The 16,318-nt window shown below is 40.1% G+C and overlaps 2 protein-coding genes across 4 annotated transcripts in view; one reads left to right on the top strand and one right to left on the bottom strand.

Annotated features, from left to right (window-relative positions):
* Window positions 1–867: 867 nt before the first annotated feature.
* On the bottom strand, window positions 868–9,717 carry anapc16 (anaphase promoting complex subunit 16). Its single transcript, XM_053639241.1, has 4 exons — window positions 9,612–9,717; window positions 6,939–7,121; window positions 2,116–2,190; window positions 868–1,958 (listed from the first exon to the last, which is right to left on the bottom strand). The coding sequence occupies exons 2-4, from the start codon at window positions 7,081–7,083 to the stop codon at window positions 1,849–1,851; spliced, it is 330 nt and encodes a 109-aa protein (XP_053495216.1). The 5' UTR covers window positions 7,084–7,121; window positions 9,612–9,717; the 3' UTR covers window positions 868–1,848.
* Window positions 9,718–9,727: 10 nt separating this feature from the next.
* ascc1 (activating signal cointegrator 1 complex subunit 1) overlaps window positions 9,728–16,318 on the top strand; it is an 11,896-nt gene continuing 5,305 nt past the window's right edge. For all 3 annotated transcript variants that reach the window (XR_008387461.1, XM_053639238.1, XM_053639237.1), the window contains exons 1-6: window positions 9,728–9,782; window positions 12,080–12,212; window positions 13,709–13,808; window positions 14,020–14,117; window positions 14,414–14,592; window positions 16,200–16,318. The exon at window positions 16,200–16,318 is cut by the window's right edge and continues 15 nt beyond it. Coding sequence is in view for 2 of the 3 variants with exons in the window: in XM_053639238.1 (XP_053495213.1) it covers window positions 12,095–12,212; window positions 13,709–13,808; window positions 14,020–14,117; window positions 14,414–14,592; window positions 16,200–16,318 (614 nt within the window). In the remaining variant the exon portion in view is untranslated. The remainder of the gene's footprint in view (window positions 9,783–12,079; window positions 12,213–13,708; window positions 13,809–14,019; window positions 14,118–14,413; window positions 14,593–16,199) is intronic.

Below are 16,318 nucleotides of genomic sequence, written 5' to 3'. Positions count from 1 at the left end.
TTATGTTTAGAGATAAAAATAATAATAATAATAATAATAATTCTCTTTTAATCCTAAGTCTGATTTACATTTTGTTTCAGATAACCATGTTGGAGGCAAAAACAATCCCATGGCACACAAACACCTATAAAATGACATCAGTTAATAATGAACCCTGTGTAGATTTATTTATTAACAGGTAACCGGTAGTTAGACAACGATCAGGATATGACATTTAGCCTAGGATATCCCTTCAGCATGTTTTATTATGGTTCCTAACTTTTATTGTAACAGCAGTTTATTCTTAGAACTCAGTTAAAATATGTTAGTGATTTACCAGAGGCTGTTTGACCAACTGTGTGACCAACATTCTTCTGTGTGCACTTCAGCTGGCTCATAAAAAAGTGTGAAAATTATGGCCAGTTAGCCTGAGTTCATGGATGTTTTGGTAGTATGAGTGAGGGCTGAACAAACCGTTCCCTTTGCAGGCAGGATAACCCGTACAACACGTACAACATGGAAGTGCTATTAGGAATGTCTATATGTAGTAGTAAAAAAACAAACAAACAAAAAAAAAAAACCTACAGCCACGAGTTACAATACTGTTAAAAATTTGAACATGCATAAAACAGGTTTTATGGACAGTATATGAGTGAGTTGGGGTAGAAATGTAGTGTGTTTAGGATCCAGCCGTATACACTGTAGGTTTGGTCCCACCCTTTTTTTGGAACAGAATGTACTGCATTACTCAAACATTCAGATGCAAAACATCCAGCAGGACTAACTGTACCACAAACCTAGTATTCAGGACGCAGTGTATATAAACAATGCTCACTGGACAGTGTTTATTCTGCTCTCAAAGAGAAAAAAAAAAACAGTCACCAACTCTGCACAGATTATTATTTTATCAGTCAAAAAAAATAGTTAAAAAACAACTATGAAAAATACATTAGTTCTAAGTATGCATATGCGTAGTGCTCTGAGAACTTGTTATGAACACAGCACTTAACATTTTTTTTTTAGGACAAAGAGTGTGGGTTTTATTTGCTGTCTCCCTGCACCCACTCTCTCTCACTTTGTCTTCTCCTGTTTCTACAGCTGCGGGTACAAGTAGGCTATATGCGCTCGCTCGCTCGCCCTCTCTCTCTCTCATACAAACACAGTGAGGGGGAGGATAACCTCATAGACCACAGCACTAAAATTAATAGCAACTGTGCAGGAGCGTGGAAAATAGCACAGGGCTTCTGTACACTCAAGACAAAAACAAGATATGTTTGGGCTTCTAAGGCAGCTGGCTGCATTTGTAGCAAAGATCGATTGATCCATCAGCCTTTGTTTCTAAACAGCACAAATAAATGACATACATACAATAATATAATATTGTTCATGCTTTCAATTTAATAATAAATATCAAAGAATATCTAGAATTGCAACTCTGACAGTGCACTTACTATGTAGCTCTTTGAAATGGATGAAAGTATCAATAAAATGATTTATTTTAATGATTTAATATATACTTTTTAATCACGTAGATTAGAGCAGTTTTATTCCACAAAAACATCTTTAAAAACAAACAAACAAAAAAACACTTGTTAAAGTTTGGGTACACTTTTGCACGTGATTAGTCTGCTGTGACAAGATCTGTAACATAAGTATATTTACATTTGAGTATTAAGTTCCATTAAAATGTCCAAAACAGTTTCGTTCAAGTCTACAGCCTGTGTATGTTCTTCAAATATGGGAAATGTGCATAAATAAATTATACGAAAACATTTCCATTCTGGTTAAAAAAAATTTTTCTTTAAAAAGTAAAATGATAAACAAAAATTCATTGCAATTCATGCATTGATGTGAGCAGCAAGTGGTTCGCTATGAAGTTGTGAAACCCAATAGCTGTTCAATAGGCTTATATTTCCACTCATCTGCCTCCAGCTCCTCCACCAGGCTAGCCAACTTCTCCATACGGGATACCTGCTGATCTGAGAGCAAACCATACCAGCGAGTCATTAGTATTGCGTTTTGAGACCTTAGTGACAATAACGTAATCATAAGCACTGACATTTAGTTAATTACTGTTGATTGTTGTTATACAATGTGATATTGGTGCTTTAAAAATCAGAATAATGTGCATCTTACCATGCTTCACCTGTTTTAGCGTTGATGCCACTTGATAACTGAAAACCGATTCACACAGAAATCTGTCTGAGCCATCTGAAAAGTAAAGAGTAAAAGTGTCCAGTAGATTTCAAACATCTGATACAATACATTTGCTTACTGGTCCATAATTAATGAATAAAAACACAGCTAGGCTACTATAGGAAAAGAATGAATGGAGGGGTGGTGTGAAAAGCAAAGTTACTATTACCACCCCCAAAGTTGATTATTTTCCAATAACGGCATGTTCTGAAGTGTTTAATTCATCTTATTCCACAGCAGTGTGCCAGAGATTACAACTGTTTATTTATTATTATTTTTTAAAACAACAGGTTGTCCATTTTATGTTTTTAGCATTGTGGAATGTTGATGAAGCAGACTAGTTCCTGTAAACACTTACATTATAGTAGCTATAAACAGTCTCTCTTTTTCCACTCTCCTGAAGTTAATAATTAAAAAAAATTGCAGCTGGTCATGTTAAAGAGAAACCAGACAGCACAAAGTCTTGTGTTCTGAAGCAGTGACACTGGAAAGACCTTGCAAAAATGCTAAATGTCACCTCACAGAAAACTTCACCATATTGACAATTACACACACAAAAAATGCACATATAACACACACACACACACGCACGCGCGCACACCCACCCACCCACCCCCATGTTCCCTTTATTTCGAGCCAGAACTTAGCTAAACACACAATTTGAGAATATGCCAATGCAGCCAGAGCAGAATTAGGACTAAAGGAGAATGGCGGGTTTCATTCATTAATGCCCTCTGTTCTTTCTGGAGACAAAAAGTGCAGACGATTGGAAATGCATGTCCCTGTGTGGATAAATGACCCAGACACTTTCTAAATAGCTGGGCCAAAAACAAAAGGTCTGGCATGGTTTTAGATGTGCATAGTCCAGTCAGGCTTGACCTTGTAATGGATTGGATCCATCCTTTCGAGATCCAAATTATGGTGCCCCCCCCCTCCATCTTAGTATTTCTTTAATCATCTGATATGGAAATTAATGACCCCCATGTCCTTAAGCTCCCCAGACAAAAACAATTAGGCTCATCTACCAATAGCATTAGGGGCAACAGTGGCTATTGATTAGCTACCACCAAGCTGCAACTTGAGCACAGCACTTAACCCTCTCTGTTCTGAGGTGCCAGAATCTGAGGATGCCTTTTGTGCTTCATGTTCAAGTAGAACATAACATTCACACTCCAATGTTCCAGGATGACAAGTGTAGGTCACAACTATAACTTGACTGCTCATTCAGTCAGTGGAAGAGATCAAGACTCATGTGGCACTCTCACTCAACAGGGCTGACACTGTACTTTTGCACATATGGACAATAACCTGGTTTATTATACAACCCCAAATCTGAAAAAGTTGGGACAGTATGGAAAATGCAAAAAACCAAACAAAAAGAGTCAGCTGAAAATTCAGTTCACCCTGTACTATATTGAAAACACATTACTTGATGTTTTACTTTGTAAATGTAATTTATTTTTGAAAATATACACTCATTTACAATCTGATGACTGCAACACACTCCAAAAAAGTTGGGACAGTCGACTGTTTACCACTGTGTAACATAACAAGTGTTATTAAAAGAACAGGTGAAGTGTTTGGGTGCTGAGTGAAGACACCAGTTGGTTAAATTTAGCAAGCGGAATTGTCCCTCATTCATCCATGATGCATTTCTTCAGCTGCACAACTGTAAGGGGCCTTCGTTGTCTTATTTTGCGCTTCATAATGCGCCACACATTCTCAATCGGAGACGGGTCAGGACTGCAGGGAGGCCATGCTAGCACCCGCACTCTCTGCTTACGCAACCATGTGCTTGTAATCTGAGCAGAATGTGGTTTGGTGTTGTCCTGCTCTTGATGGCAGCAAGAATCAAAGTACAAGTTTAGCAAGGTGGTGAGAGAAGCTAAACAGTTGTACTCTGAGAAACTACAACAGCAGTGCTCAGCCAATGACTCTGCTTCTGTATGGAAAGGGCTCAGACAGATCACAAACTGCAAACCTTAAGCCCCCCAGTCTGTGTCTGGCCAACAGCCTTTGACTCTGGGGACAGACCAGACATCATCCCCCATGACACCAGCCATCAGCTTCAGCCCACCACCTCTACCACAGTAAGGGCTGAGGCCTCTCCACAGCTGCACACCTCAAAGGCCCCCTCCTCCTCCTCCCCCACCACAAGTACGACTCTCTCCATCCTGGAGAGAGACGTTAACAGAGTCTTCAAGAGACAGAACCCCGCAAAGTAGCTGGACCAGACTCTGTCTCTTCATCCGCCCTTCAGTACTGTGCTGATCAGCTGTCTCCAGTGTTCACAGACATCTTTAACACCTCACTGGAGATATGCCATGTGCAAGTCTGCTTCAAGACCTCCACTATCATCCCCATCTACAAAAAACCCAGGATCACAGGACTTAATGACTACAGACCGGTCGCTCTGACATCTGTGGTAATGAAGTCCTTCAAGCATCTCGTGCTGTCCCACCTCAAATCCATCACAGACCCTCTCCTGGACCCTCAGCAGTTTGTCTACAGAGCCAACAGGTCTGTAGACAACGCATCTAACATGGTCCTCCACTTCATCCTCCAGCATCTGGACTCCTCAGGAACCTATGTCAGGATCCTGTTTGTGGATTTCAGCTCTGCTTTCAACACAATCTTCCCGGCTCTGCTGCAGTACAGGCTCTCCCAGCTGAGTGCCTGATTCCACCAGCAGGTGGATCATAGACTTCCTGCCTGACAGGAGGAATCACGCAAGACTGGGAAAACATGTCTCTGACGTCCAGACCATCAGTAATGGTTCCGCCTAAGGCTGTGTTCTTTCTCCTCTACTCCTCTCCCTCTACACCAATAGCTGCACCTCCAGTCACCAGTCCGTCAGACTACTGAAGTTTCTGGACGACACCACCCTCATTAGACTCATCTCTGAGGGGGAGGAGTCTGCCTGCAGGTGGGAGAATGACCATCTGATGAGTTGGTACAGTCAGAACAACCTGGAGCTCAATGCTGTGAAAACAGTGGAGATGGTGGTTCTTCCTGAAGTCTACCACCATCATCCCGTGTGACTCCCCAGTCGATACTGTGGACTCCTTCCGCTTCATCCATCATTACCCAGGACCTCAAGTGGGAGCTGAACATCAGCTCTCTGACTAAAAAAGTGCAGCAGAGGATGTACTTCGTGTGGCAGCTGAAGAAGTTCAACCTACCAAAGACAATGATGGTGCACTTCTACACCTCCATCATGGAGTGCATACTCACCTCCTCCATTATCATCTGGTACGCTGCTGCCACTGCCAAGTACAAGGACAGACTGCAGCATGTCATTCACTCTGCTGAGAAGGTGATTGGCTGCAATCTGCCACCCCTTCATGACCTGTACACTTCCTGGACCCTGAAGCAGGCAGTTAAGATTGTGGCTGACCCCTGTCACCCTGGACTTAAACTTTTCGAGGCACTCCCCGCTGGCAAAAGTCTGCGGTCTATCAAGACCAAAACCTCACACCACATCCGCAACTGGCCTCATTAACACCACTCAGGACCCACCATGGTCTCTTGTCCACCTCTATGGACATTACACATTATGTTAACGAACAACCACACATTGTTGTTTCATACGCATTACATTAATGCACACAACTCAGACTGCTATACGACACCTTTTTACTTCAACTGTGAGCATTTGCACTGGCCCACTTTTGCACATCCTTCACTAATGTAAAGTTTATGTCTTATTTTTATTTTCCTAAATCTTTATATTTATGCTCATAGTTCACATTGCTTTATTTTTTTATGCTTCTCATTTTCATAACTTTTTCTCTGTTTATCTTATTAATATTCTTTTATTTTACTGTTATTGTCAAGCACCAGTACACCAAGAGAGATTCCTTGTACATGTAAACTCACAGTACTTGGCAATTAAGGTGATTCCGATATGTTGCTCCAAAATGTGTACATATCTTTCTGCATTAATGGTGTTCTCACAGATGTGCAAGTTACCCATGCCATGGGCGCTGACACACTCCCATACCATGACGGATGGTGGTTTTTGGACCTGATGCTGATAACAGCTTGGATGATCCTTTTCCTATTTGGCCCAGACACGGCTAATTTGTCCAAAAACTATATGAAATGTTGACTCGTCAGACAACAAAACACGATTCCACTGTGCTACTGTCCATCTCAGATGAGACCGAGCCCAGAGAAGTCGACAGCACTTCTGGACAGTGTTGATGTATGGTCTCTGCTTTGCATAGTAAGGCTTTAACTTGTATCTGTGGTTAGATTAGACGACTGCCTCACCTGTTTCACATCACCTTATTTTAACTTGTCACATCACTGTTAGTCCTAAATTGCCCCTGTATCAGTTTTTTTGGAACATGTATGCAACAATTTCAAAATAAACATTTACCTTCAAAAAACTATGCAGTTGATAAGGTAAAACATCAAATACCTTGTCTTAATAAGTTTTTTTGTTTAAATACAAGTCGAAGTACATTTACAAATGACTGTTTTTATTAGCATTTTCCATACTGTCCCAACTTTTCGGAATTGGGGTTGTACTTCTCCTTTTATTTGTACTCTTGCTTCGATATACATCATACTGCTACCAGCCATTTTGTATCCTTGACCTGACACCAGTCGATTCGATTCAATGAAATTAATTTCAGTCTTCTCCTGAGGCCACTGATTCTCAACTCTCTGTGTATAATAAAAAATAAATAAATAAATAAAATCCCCTGGATTTAAAAACTAAAAAAGCAAAAATAGAAGTGAGGTATTTGGCAGACCTTCCATCATCTCCCCAGCTCCTTTAGGGTAAGTGTAGAGGACTTTTCTAGGGGGAATGAGCTCTGATGCACTGAAGCCAGATCCAGTAACGGAGCTCCCGCTAACCCCTCCGGCGGAGGAGGACGATGAAGAAGCTGCTGCCATTTGGCCTGGAGTGCTGGGTCAACACAAGGCAGCGTTTCCTGTGTGAAAGAAAAAAAAAAAAAAAGATTGTCTAGTCCATAAATAAACACAATATTCTGAAAGGGCTTCAACACTTGATGTTAAAGATGGGGCTATTTTATATTCAGCATGCAATTCTGGATATAAGTGCCTTATGAAAGGTGTGAAACAATGCCTTCTATACTCTATGTAGCTGATTTATTAGGATATTAAGTACATCTAACTTGTATCTACTCTTATCAGAGAATTTATCAGTTACACCTACCATATAGGTGACTAAGTATGTACTGATTCTAGCCCATCTGTTGCTCTGCAGTTTGTCAGCACCCTTCTACCCTGTCCTTCAATGCACCACAACTAAGCAGATAATATATGGGTGATGTATCATTCCCAACACAGCAGGCTAGTGTGTGTGATACTGAACAGAATGTATTAGCTGCAGCAGTGTTATTGGAGTCAGAGAGACGTGCAATTATTACAATAATTATTGCAATTATTATGACAATACTCTCATCAGTACTCCTCCATTGTTCCATAGAATAACATGTAGCTGATTGAACATAGGTTTTAATTAAAAACAACACTGGATTGATAGTTTTTCATAGTGTGGCTCTGCTGTTTTGCTAGTTTTTTGTGTGTGTAGGTCAGTAGTGGTCCTGTGGTTGTCCCTTTGGGGAAGAATAAGGACGGAGGGCATAGAGAACGTATGACAAGTTGTACATAGCTACACACAGGCTACTATCAGTAATTGTTTATCTATAAAGTGAACTATTTGGTATGTACCTAACTAATACATTCAGTTCAATTCAATTTTATTTGTATTGCGCTTTTATCAATGGATATGGTCCCAAAGCAGCTTTACAGAAATAAATACATTCAGAATATACATTTTAAATGTAAGAATTTATCCCTCATGAGTAAGCCAGAAGCAGAATACCTTGTAACTGCACCTTGTCTGGAATCTACCTGTTCCAGTTTTGATTCATTTAATCCACAAGTTCCCAGCCCTGGTCCCTGGTTTCTCTAAAGCTGCTTTGTGACCATGTCCATTGTTAAAAGTGCTATGCAAATAAAATTGAATTGAATTATCTAGGCACACAAAATGACAGCTTATCAATACTAATTACTAAATATTTTGTGGACACCTGAGCATCGCACCCATATGTAATTTGTTGAACATCCCATTCCAGATTTAGTCCCATCTTTTCTGTTATATTAACCTCCTTTCTTCTGAGAAGGCTTTCCACTAGATTTTGGAGCGTTTCTGTGGGGATTTGTGGTCATTTAGCTACAAGAGCATTAGTGAGGTCAGGCAATGATGTCAGGTGGTCTGGCATGTAGTCAGTGTTTCAGTTCATCCCAAAGGTGTTCAGTAAGGTTGTGGTCAGGACTCAAACCTGACCTTGGCAAACCATGTCTTCATGGACTTCTCTGTCTGCATAGGGACACTGTCATGCTGGAGCAGGTTTGGGCTCATGGTTTAGGATTAGTTCCAGTGAAATAGAAATCTTAATGCTGCAGTATACAAAGACATCCCATAGCATTATGTGCTTCCAACTTTGTGGCAACAGCTTGAGGAAAGACCACACAGGTGTGTGATCAGGTGTCCACAAACTTTTGACCGTATGGTGTATATGATTGTTTCTGTAGTAACAGTTAATTCACAGGAACACTCAACAAAAATAGATTTAACAAAAATGTGTAAGTGTTGATACTGTGATATTTCCTGTGTCGGGTGAGGAGTTCAGGGATGCAGTCGGCGTTCCAGTTCATCCCAGAGGTGTTCAGTGGGGTTGAGGTCAGGACTCTGTGCAGGACACTCGAGTTCTTCCTCTCCAAACTGATCCATCCATGTCTTCATGGAGCTCGTTTTGTGCACAGGGACATTGTTTTGCTGGAACAGGTTTGGGCCTCTTAGTTCCAGTGAAGGGAAATTATAACGCTACAGGATACAAAGACATCCTATACAACTGTATCCTTCCAGCTTTGTGGAACAGTTTTTGGGAAGACCCACATATGGGTGTGATGGTCAGGTGTCCACAAACTTTTGGTCATAGATCTGATCCATCTTATATTCTCTTCTCTTCTCATACCTGAATTAGGTACTTATGTATAAAGCTGAGCTATTTCTGGTCAGACTGAAAACATTAAAAATCAGCAAATAACTCTGAAATGTTTCCAGCAATAGCTATGTTTCAGCTTCGCATGCGAGTTTATTAAAAGTTTTTTGTTTAAAGTGTTTATTACACCGATGTTTCATACCATAGATCATTTCAAGCAGAATTAAACACTAGGAGTGATGCTGGTTAAACAACAGGTTATTTGTTATTTACAAGCTAATGTTTACCGAGATAGTTAGCAGGATAACCAGCTAGCTGGAGATCTGATGTATATAATAGTTCATCATTCGCGCTTTTATTAGTTATAATAAACAGACATTTTGAGTCATTTGTTATTAATGAGAATTACTGTATCACTAAAATGTATTAATGTACAAAAATTCAACTTACGGTGTTTGGTATCCTTGTTCTGGTGCTGCTTCTGGTATGAGACATACACTCTTGTACATGACAGCGCCATCTAATGCCTCGGAAGAGCTGCAAAGCGAAGCGGAATGTGTATTTCCGGTGACGTTGCGGAAGTAGGAAGTCTACTTGAGAGCATCTGGAAGGTATTTAACTGTAAGTATGGTGTTATTTCTTGTGTATATTATGGAGAATTTACACGGTGTCACTATTTATGCTTAAAATGTATTGTTTAAACAACTTTATTGATATGCGGTATTGTTTTTGTTATGCTACACTTGATAGAGACAGCTAGTTTCAGTGGGCTCTCTCTACACAGGGGGTGAAATAATGGCTTTTTCACCATATCTAGTGCACTATATGTCAAAAAAGGAGTGAGATGGGATTCAGCCAAAGTGTTTAGTGTAGCTGTTAGCTCTAGCAGTCAAGCTAGTTAGCTTAAATACCTGCATGAACAGAAGCAGTGAATACAGACTAGTTTTAATGTCTTTTGAGTCCCAGTTTCTTTAGGCAAACCTTCATTTTAATCCTTGTCTTTTTATATGAACGTGACAACCCTCCTCCCCCCCACCCCCAAGACTAATTTAAGTGTACTATATAGTGTATGAAATAATGAGTTTGTGTCAAATGTGGAGTGAGATAGGATTTAAGTCTCAAAATTGGTCGTGAGGCATCATATCCATTTTAATAAAATGATCAATTAAATTTTATTTGTATAGCGCTTTTAACAATGTACATTGTCTCAAAGCAGCTTTACAGAAGTATATAAACACAGGATACAGATTTTAAGTGTGTGAATTTATCCCTAATGAGCAAGCCGGTGGCGACGGAGACAAGGGAAAAAAACTCTAAGATGATATGAGGAAGAAACCTTGAGAGGAACCAGACTCAGAAGGGAACCCATCCTCATCTGAGTAACAACGGATAGTGTGAAAGTAAAAGAAAGTTCATTATGGTTTTTATATGAAGTCTTTGTTGAACTAGTCCACTGTTCACTAAAGGAGACTTGAGTGCAAAATTGTATGTGGTAATTGCAGTCCTAAGGCCATAGCAGCAACCACAGAGAGAATGTCCATGTGGAATTGAGGTCCAAAACCATTTCCATGGTACTTGAAGCGGTACCGTCCTCTGCAATCTCCAGGCTGCACTGCTTGGGGTCGTCCTCAGTGGCAGAATGTAGCGTCCAGTTGATGAGATCTCCATCAGGATGGATCAGGCAGGTCCGGAGAGCAGAAAGGGTCAGGATCACTGGCATCTCCATAATATCATGTGTGGCTCAAATAATCAAAATCAAGGGTTTGCAAAAATACACTGGGACTAAAACATTAAAAAAAAAGTCTGTTATGATAAGAAGAGAAAAAAATGCATCGTTTTTTCCGGCACATCACATGCATTTGAGTCAAGTCAAGCAGGCTTTATTGTCATTTCTGCCATCACAGATGTAATGTTAGGAAACAAAATATAGTTCCCCGAGAATCTTGGTGCTTCACTACACATGAAACAGTGTCAGACGTGAGGATACGTAGCACAGTAACAGACAGTGCAAAAATCAATAAATACAGCAAATAGACTATACAGGGGGCACTGTGGCTTAGTGGTTAGCCTGTTTGCCTTGCACCTCTGGAGTTGGGGGCTTGCATCCCACCACCGCACTGTTTGCATGCTCTCCCGTGCTTAGGGAGTTTCCTCCAGGTACTCCAGTTTCCTCCCCCAGTCCAAAGACATGCACTGTAGGCTGATTGGCATTCCCAAATTGTCTGGGGTGTGTGAATGTGTGTGCGATTGTGCCCTGCATTGGGTTGGCACCCCATCCCGGGTGTTCCCCGCCCTATGCTCCAAGTGCCCTGAGATAGGCCCCAGCCTCCCTCATGACCCTGTGTAGGTAAGTGTATGGAAAATGGATGGATGGATAGACTATACAGTATACAGTGCAGGATTAAATAAACGAACTATACAGTGAACACTACCAGTACAAAACTCTAGTGCATGGTATTATTGATGGCATGAATAGTGTTAATAGTCCCAAGCAGCAGTATGAACCCAGTAGCTAGTCAGACCAAGCTGGATTTTTCAGCAGGGTAATCTCTACAGACCCTTCTTGGTTAGCTCCACTAATGAATAATTTAGAGATTTACGTTTAGCTCATTTTGCTGATGCTTTTCTCCAAAGCAACTTACATATGGACAGGGAACAACTGATCAGTTGAGGGTTAAAGGCCTTGCTCAAGGTCCCAACAGTGGCAGGCTTGTGGTGCTGGGATTTAAACTCATGTCTGTTCAGCAGCCTAATACCTTAACCACTCAGCTACCACTGCCTATTTACAGTTCAAATGCGCTAATACAAGTGTAACTGGACCTGAAATGCGTGATCTTCCACTGTGAACATACTCACTGAATGTGTCACATCTGAGACAAACATGTGATGTGTATTCATGGCTGTTTATTGGCCTTCAGGAATAGTAGATCGCTATGGACGTATTGAGGCCAGCACTCATTAACATCAATGGCAGGATTTACCGCAGAAATCCTGTTAAAGAAGAACATTATGAAGATGAAGAGGAGGAAGCTTTCTCATACTCTGGACCAGGTTACATGTTCTAGATAAATTTTTACTGAACTACAGTTAAATAAATGATATAATTCTTAAACATATTGTGGAAAAAGAAATATCAATGTCCACTTTATTGGGAACACCTGTACAGCTGGACATTCATGCAGTTATCTAATTAGCCAATCATGTGGCAGCAGCACAATTCAAAAACTCATGTAGATACAGTTCAAGCGCTTCAGTTAATGTTCATATCAAACATCTGAATTGGGGAAAAGTATGAGCTCTGTGACCTTACTTGTGGCATGGTTGTTGGTACCAGATGGGCTGGTTTGAGTATTTCAGAAACTGCTGACCTCTTGGGATTTTCACACACAACAGGCTTGAGTTTAAACAGAGTGGTGCGAAAACCAAAAAAACATCCTGTTTGCGGAGGGTCTGCAGGCTGAAACACCTTGTTCATGAGAGACATCAGAGGGGAATGGCCAAACTGGTCTATAGTAAGTGTATAGTAAATTGAATAATCACTCTTTAGAGCCACGGTGAGCAGAAAAGCATCCCAGATTGCACAACACATCACACCATGAGCAACAACAGCAGAAGGCCATATTGAGTTCCACTCCTGTCAGCCATGAACATGAATCTGAGGCTATCATGGGCACAGACTCACTGAAACTGGAACGTTGAAGACTGGGAAAAGACCAGGTCATTTTTTCTTCTAATCTTCATCTGTCCAGTTTGGGTGAGCCTGTGTCCCGTGACACTTTTTCTTCATTCTGATGTTTGATATGACCATTACTCAAAGCTCTTGATGTGCATCTGCATGACTTTTTGCATTGCACTGCTGCCACATGATTAGATAACAGCATGCAGGTGTACTGGTGTTCCTAATAAAGTGGAGAATGAGTGTAAATAAATAATTTGTTGATGCATAAATGTCATTTTTATTCATGATGAAACATGAAACGAGATTATTTGAACTGTGGTTTTTATTCATCAAACTTGAGATGGCTCTATTTAACTTATTTTGATATTTTGAGACTAATTCAACATGGCTGTGCTGAAACAAAACATGTAATATGCAGTTTTGAGAATAAAATGTAAGTCGCTTCCCATGAAGTGGATGCTTACGCAAATAAACTGACTGAAGAGAACAAAACTGACGTCTTTCCTAATGTGACTGCGCCGTTTGTGCCTTCAGATCTTTATTAAACTGTTGTTCTAGACTGCAACCACCAAATGCAAGTCTGCATCAGTCTTTATCAGGTGATGGATCAAAGCGATAGTTTCAGTTTCATGTTCAGTGCCGTCTGTCATGAACGCTTGAATTGAAATTAATCCCAAAATAAAAACCTACTGAAATACATAAATAAATAAATACATTTATATTTGATTTCATTATTATTAAAAAAAATATATTCTTGCATTGCCCAATATATTTGATCATTTATGATTTTCTTTCATAAGCTTGTGCCTAAAGTGCCTATATTTCATTCATCATTAGAACTTTAATCCAGATTCATGCTGTTTTACAGTCAGTGACCAGTGCATGGATGAACCTTGTGACACGAGTAACATTGAGCAGACAGACCAGGGCTTTCGCTGTGCCATAGAGGTCCCGAGTGTTCTTTACAAGTCAGTATATGATCACTTTGATTTACAACCATGTCCAATTTTTACAGTTTATCCCCATTAAATAATTATTTCTTTCTTAAAGATGAAATATCAGAATGCATTGCAAATGGTCATGGTTCAATATCCCTCCAGAGTAAAATAATAATAAATGAAAACCTGCTTTGAGATTTGATTTCTTTTTTTTGTTTTTTTTTTTCCTCCCCTCCAACAGGTACATCATTGGAAAGAAAGGCGAGACACGGAGACGACTGGAAGCAGAGACTAAAACTACAATCAGCATTCCAAAACAAGGAGTAGAAGGACAGATAGGTTAGAGATCTTTACAATTTTTACTGACATTTTCCGGGGAAATGAAAACCTGCTTTCTTTTCTGCCAATTCTTTTCAGGTGCATAACGTCTCAAGTATCAAGATGGAGCACAGATGTTTTTTTTTTTTTTTTCTTATCACAAATGTTGATGTTTGCAAGAATGGAACATTGTGGTTATGTTGTGGTGGTGCCTTTTTATGTGGTGTACTTTTGGTTAAGGATTTGTACAGTGTGTTCTCTCGGTGCTCTTTGTGCAGTTCTAAGCCTGTGCTTGTGCTTGTTCTGTGGTTTCGCAGTGATCACAGGCTCTCATAAGGCAGCAGTAGCGTCAGCTGTAACACGTGTCGAGGTTTTGATCGAGAGCTTCCGCAGGAAACAGCCGTTCTCTCACTTTCTGTCCTTCGCTCTGAACCACCCACCGATTCAGGAAGGGTTTAAACGCTTTAAAGGGGAAGTTTTGGATCACTGCTCTCAGGTGGGCCGTAGGCTTCACTTTTTTTTTGTGAAAAGTCGTCTTAAAACTTTTAATGTTACCAGTGATAGTGTTACAAAATCCGTGCATAATATTCCTTAATTAATGAATCCCTGGATAATAGATGAATGGATGGTATTATTATTCTTATACTCATCTGTTTTGTACTGCATATCAAAATTACTGGCAGCCTTTGTTAAAAAAATGTTTAAAAAAGTGTGTGGGAGTGTGGGGGGTGCACAAAGGGGACTTTGTGGTTGGTTGCTTCAATCGCACACCGATAATGAGAGAAATCAAATCTTTAATTGAAGTAAACTTATTGTTTAAAATAAAATAAAAAACATTATCTAAATATGTATTTTCAGCCAAAACCACATTTCACAACTATTGGCACCCTTGCATTTAGTGCTTTAATGCACAGAGTCTGCTGTAATGCTAGATGAGATGGATAACACAGAGATTCACCCCAGATAGGATACCAGTCCATCACAGGGCATAACGCGCACACACATTCACACACTCCTTCACAGTTATGGGCAATTCACCATGGGCAAACTGCCTCACTGCATGTTTTTGGACAGTGGAAGTTTCAGAGTTTCAAGTTCAAGTGCACAAAACATCAGTGACAATTGTATATTGAAATGTTTGCTGCGAGGCTCAGGTACTCTACAGCTGTGCAATACAATATCTCAGAAGATTAAAAAGGGGGGAGGGGGTACAGGGGGGAGGGGGTACAGGGGGAAAGAGATTATTTACAAATACAGTATGTATTTATCTATAGACAGATAGATATAGATATCAATAGATGTATAGATATAGATATACTAGATAGTATGTACTGTAAGTGCAGTGCAGATCCTAACTGTAAACACTGGAATACGTGCAGTCACAGTATGTGAACTAGAGTACAAAACATAGTACAATAAATAGTATAAATAGTAGCTGTGTGCAGGTGTAGTCTGAGCAGTCCACTATAGACATTGGAGAGTATAAAAAGCAGATAAAGCAGCAGTACAATGTAGTATATAAAATGGAAAATAATTTACAATTAAATTAGGTGTAGTGTGTAACAAATCTGTACAATATAGTGAAGTGGTAATACAATGAAGTGGTAATAGTGTTCTTAGAAATATTACAACATGCACAAAAAAAAAACAAAACAGAAACATGTGTTGCCCATGAATGTCCTTGAGCTTTCAGTGAGGTGATTAGTGTGTGGGAGCTAGTAGAGGAATAAATGACAGAGAGGAAGGAGTAAAGACTGGAGGAAAACCATGTGAACACTGAGAGAGCATGCGAAACTCCACACAGACAGTAAACCAGGCTCAGTATTGAACCCATGACCCTGAAGCTGTGAGGCAGCAACACTACCCACTGCACCATTGTGCCACCTAATTGCCACCCAACCCCCAAAAAAAACATGTTACCAAAATTGTTGTCAGCCATCATAATCTTTCCCTAATTTGTCATAATTATTCCACAATCATTGTCATTAACCTACCAAGGGTGCCAGTAGTTCAGGAGCTGATTGTATTTCATAGTGTATGACAGGATAACTTCAGAACGAACGAAATGCAGTTTTTCTTCTCTTTTTTTCTTTTTCTTTACAGGATATGAGAGTGGATGCGAGCATCTTTCAAAATCACGCGAAGCTGCACCTCACCATAGGAACCCTTGCCCTCCTAAATGAACAGGAAGTGATGCGAGCATCTGAGCTTCTCACACAGTG

This window comes from Ictalurus furcatus, chromosome 13 (assembly GCF_023375685.1).
Source record: "Ictalurus furcatus strain D&B chromosome 13, Billie_1.0, whole genome shotgun sequence".
NCBI lineage: Eukaryota > Metazoa > Chordata > Actinopteri > Siluriformes > Ictaluridae > Ictalurus > Ictalurus furcatus.
This window is presented reverse-complemented; position numbering and strand designations above follow the sequence as displayed.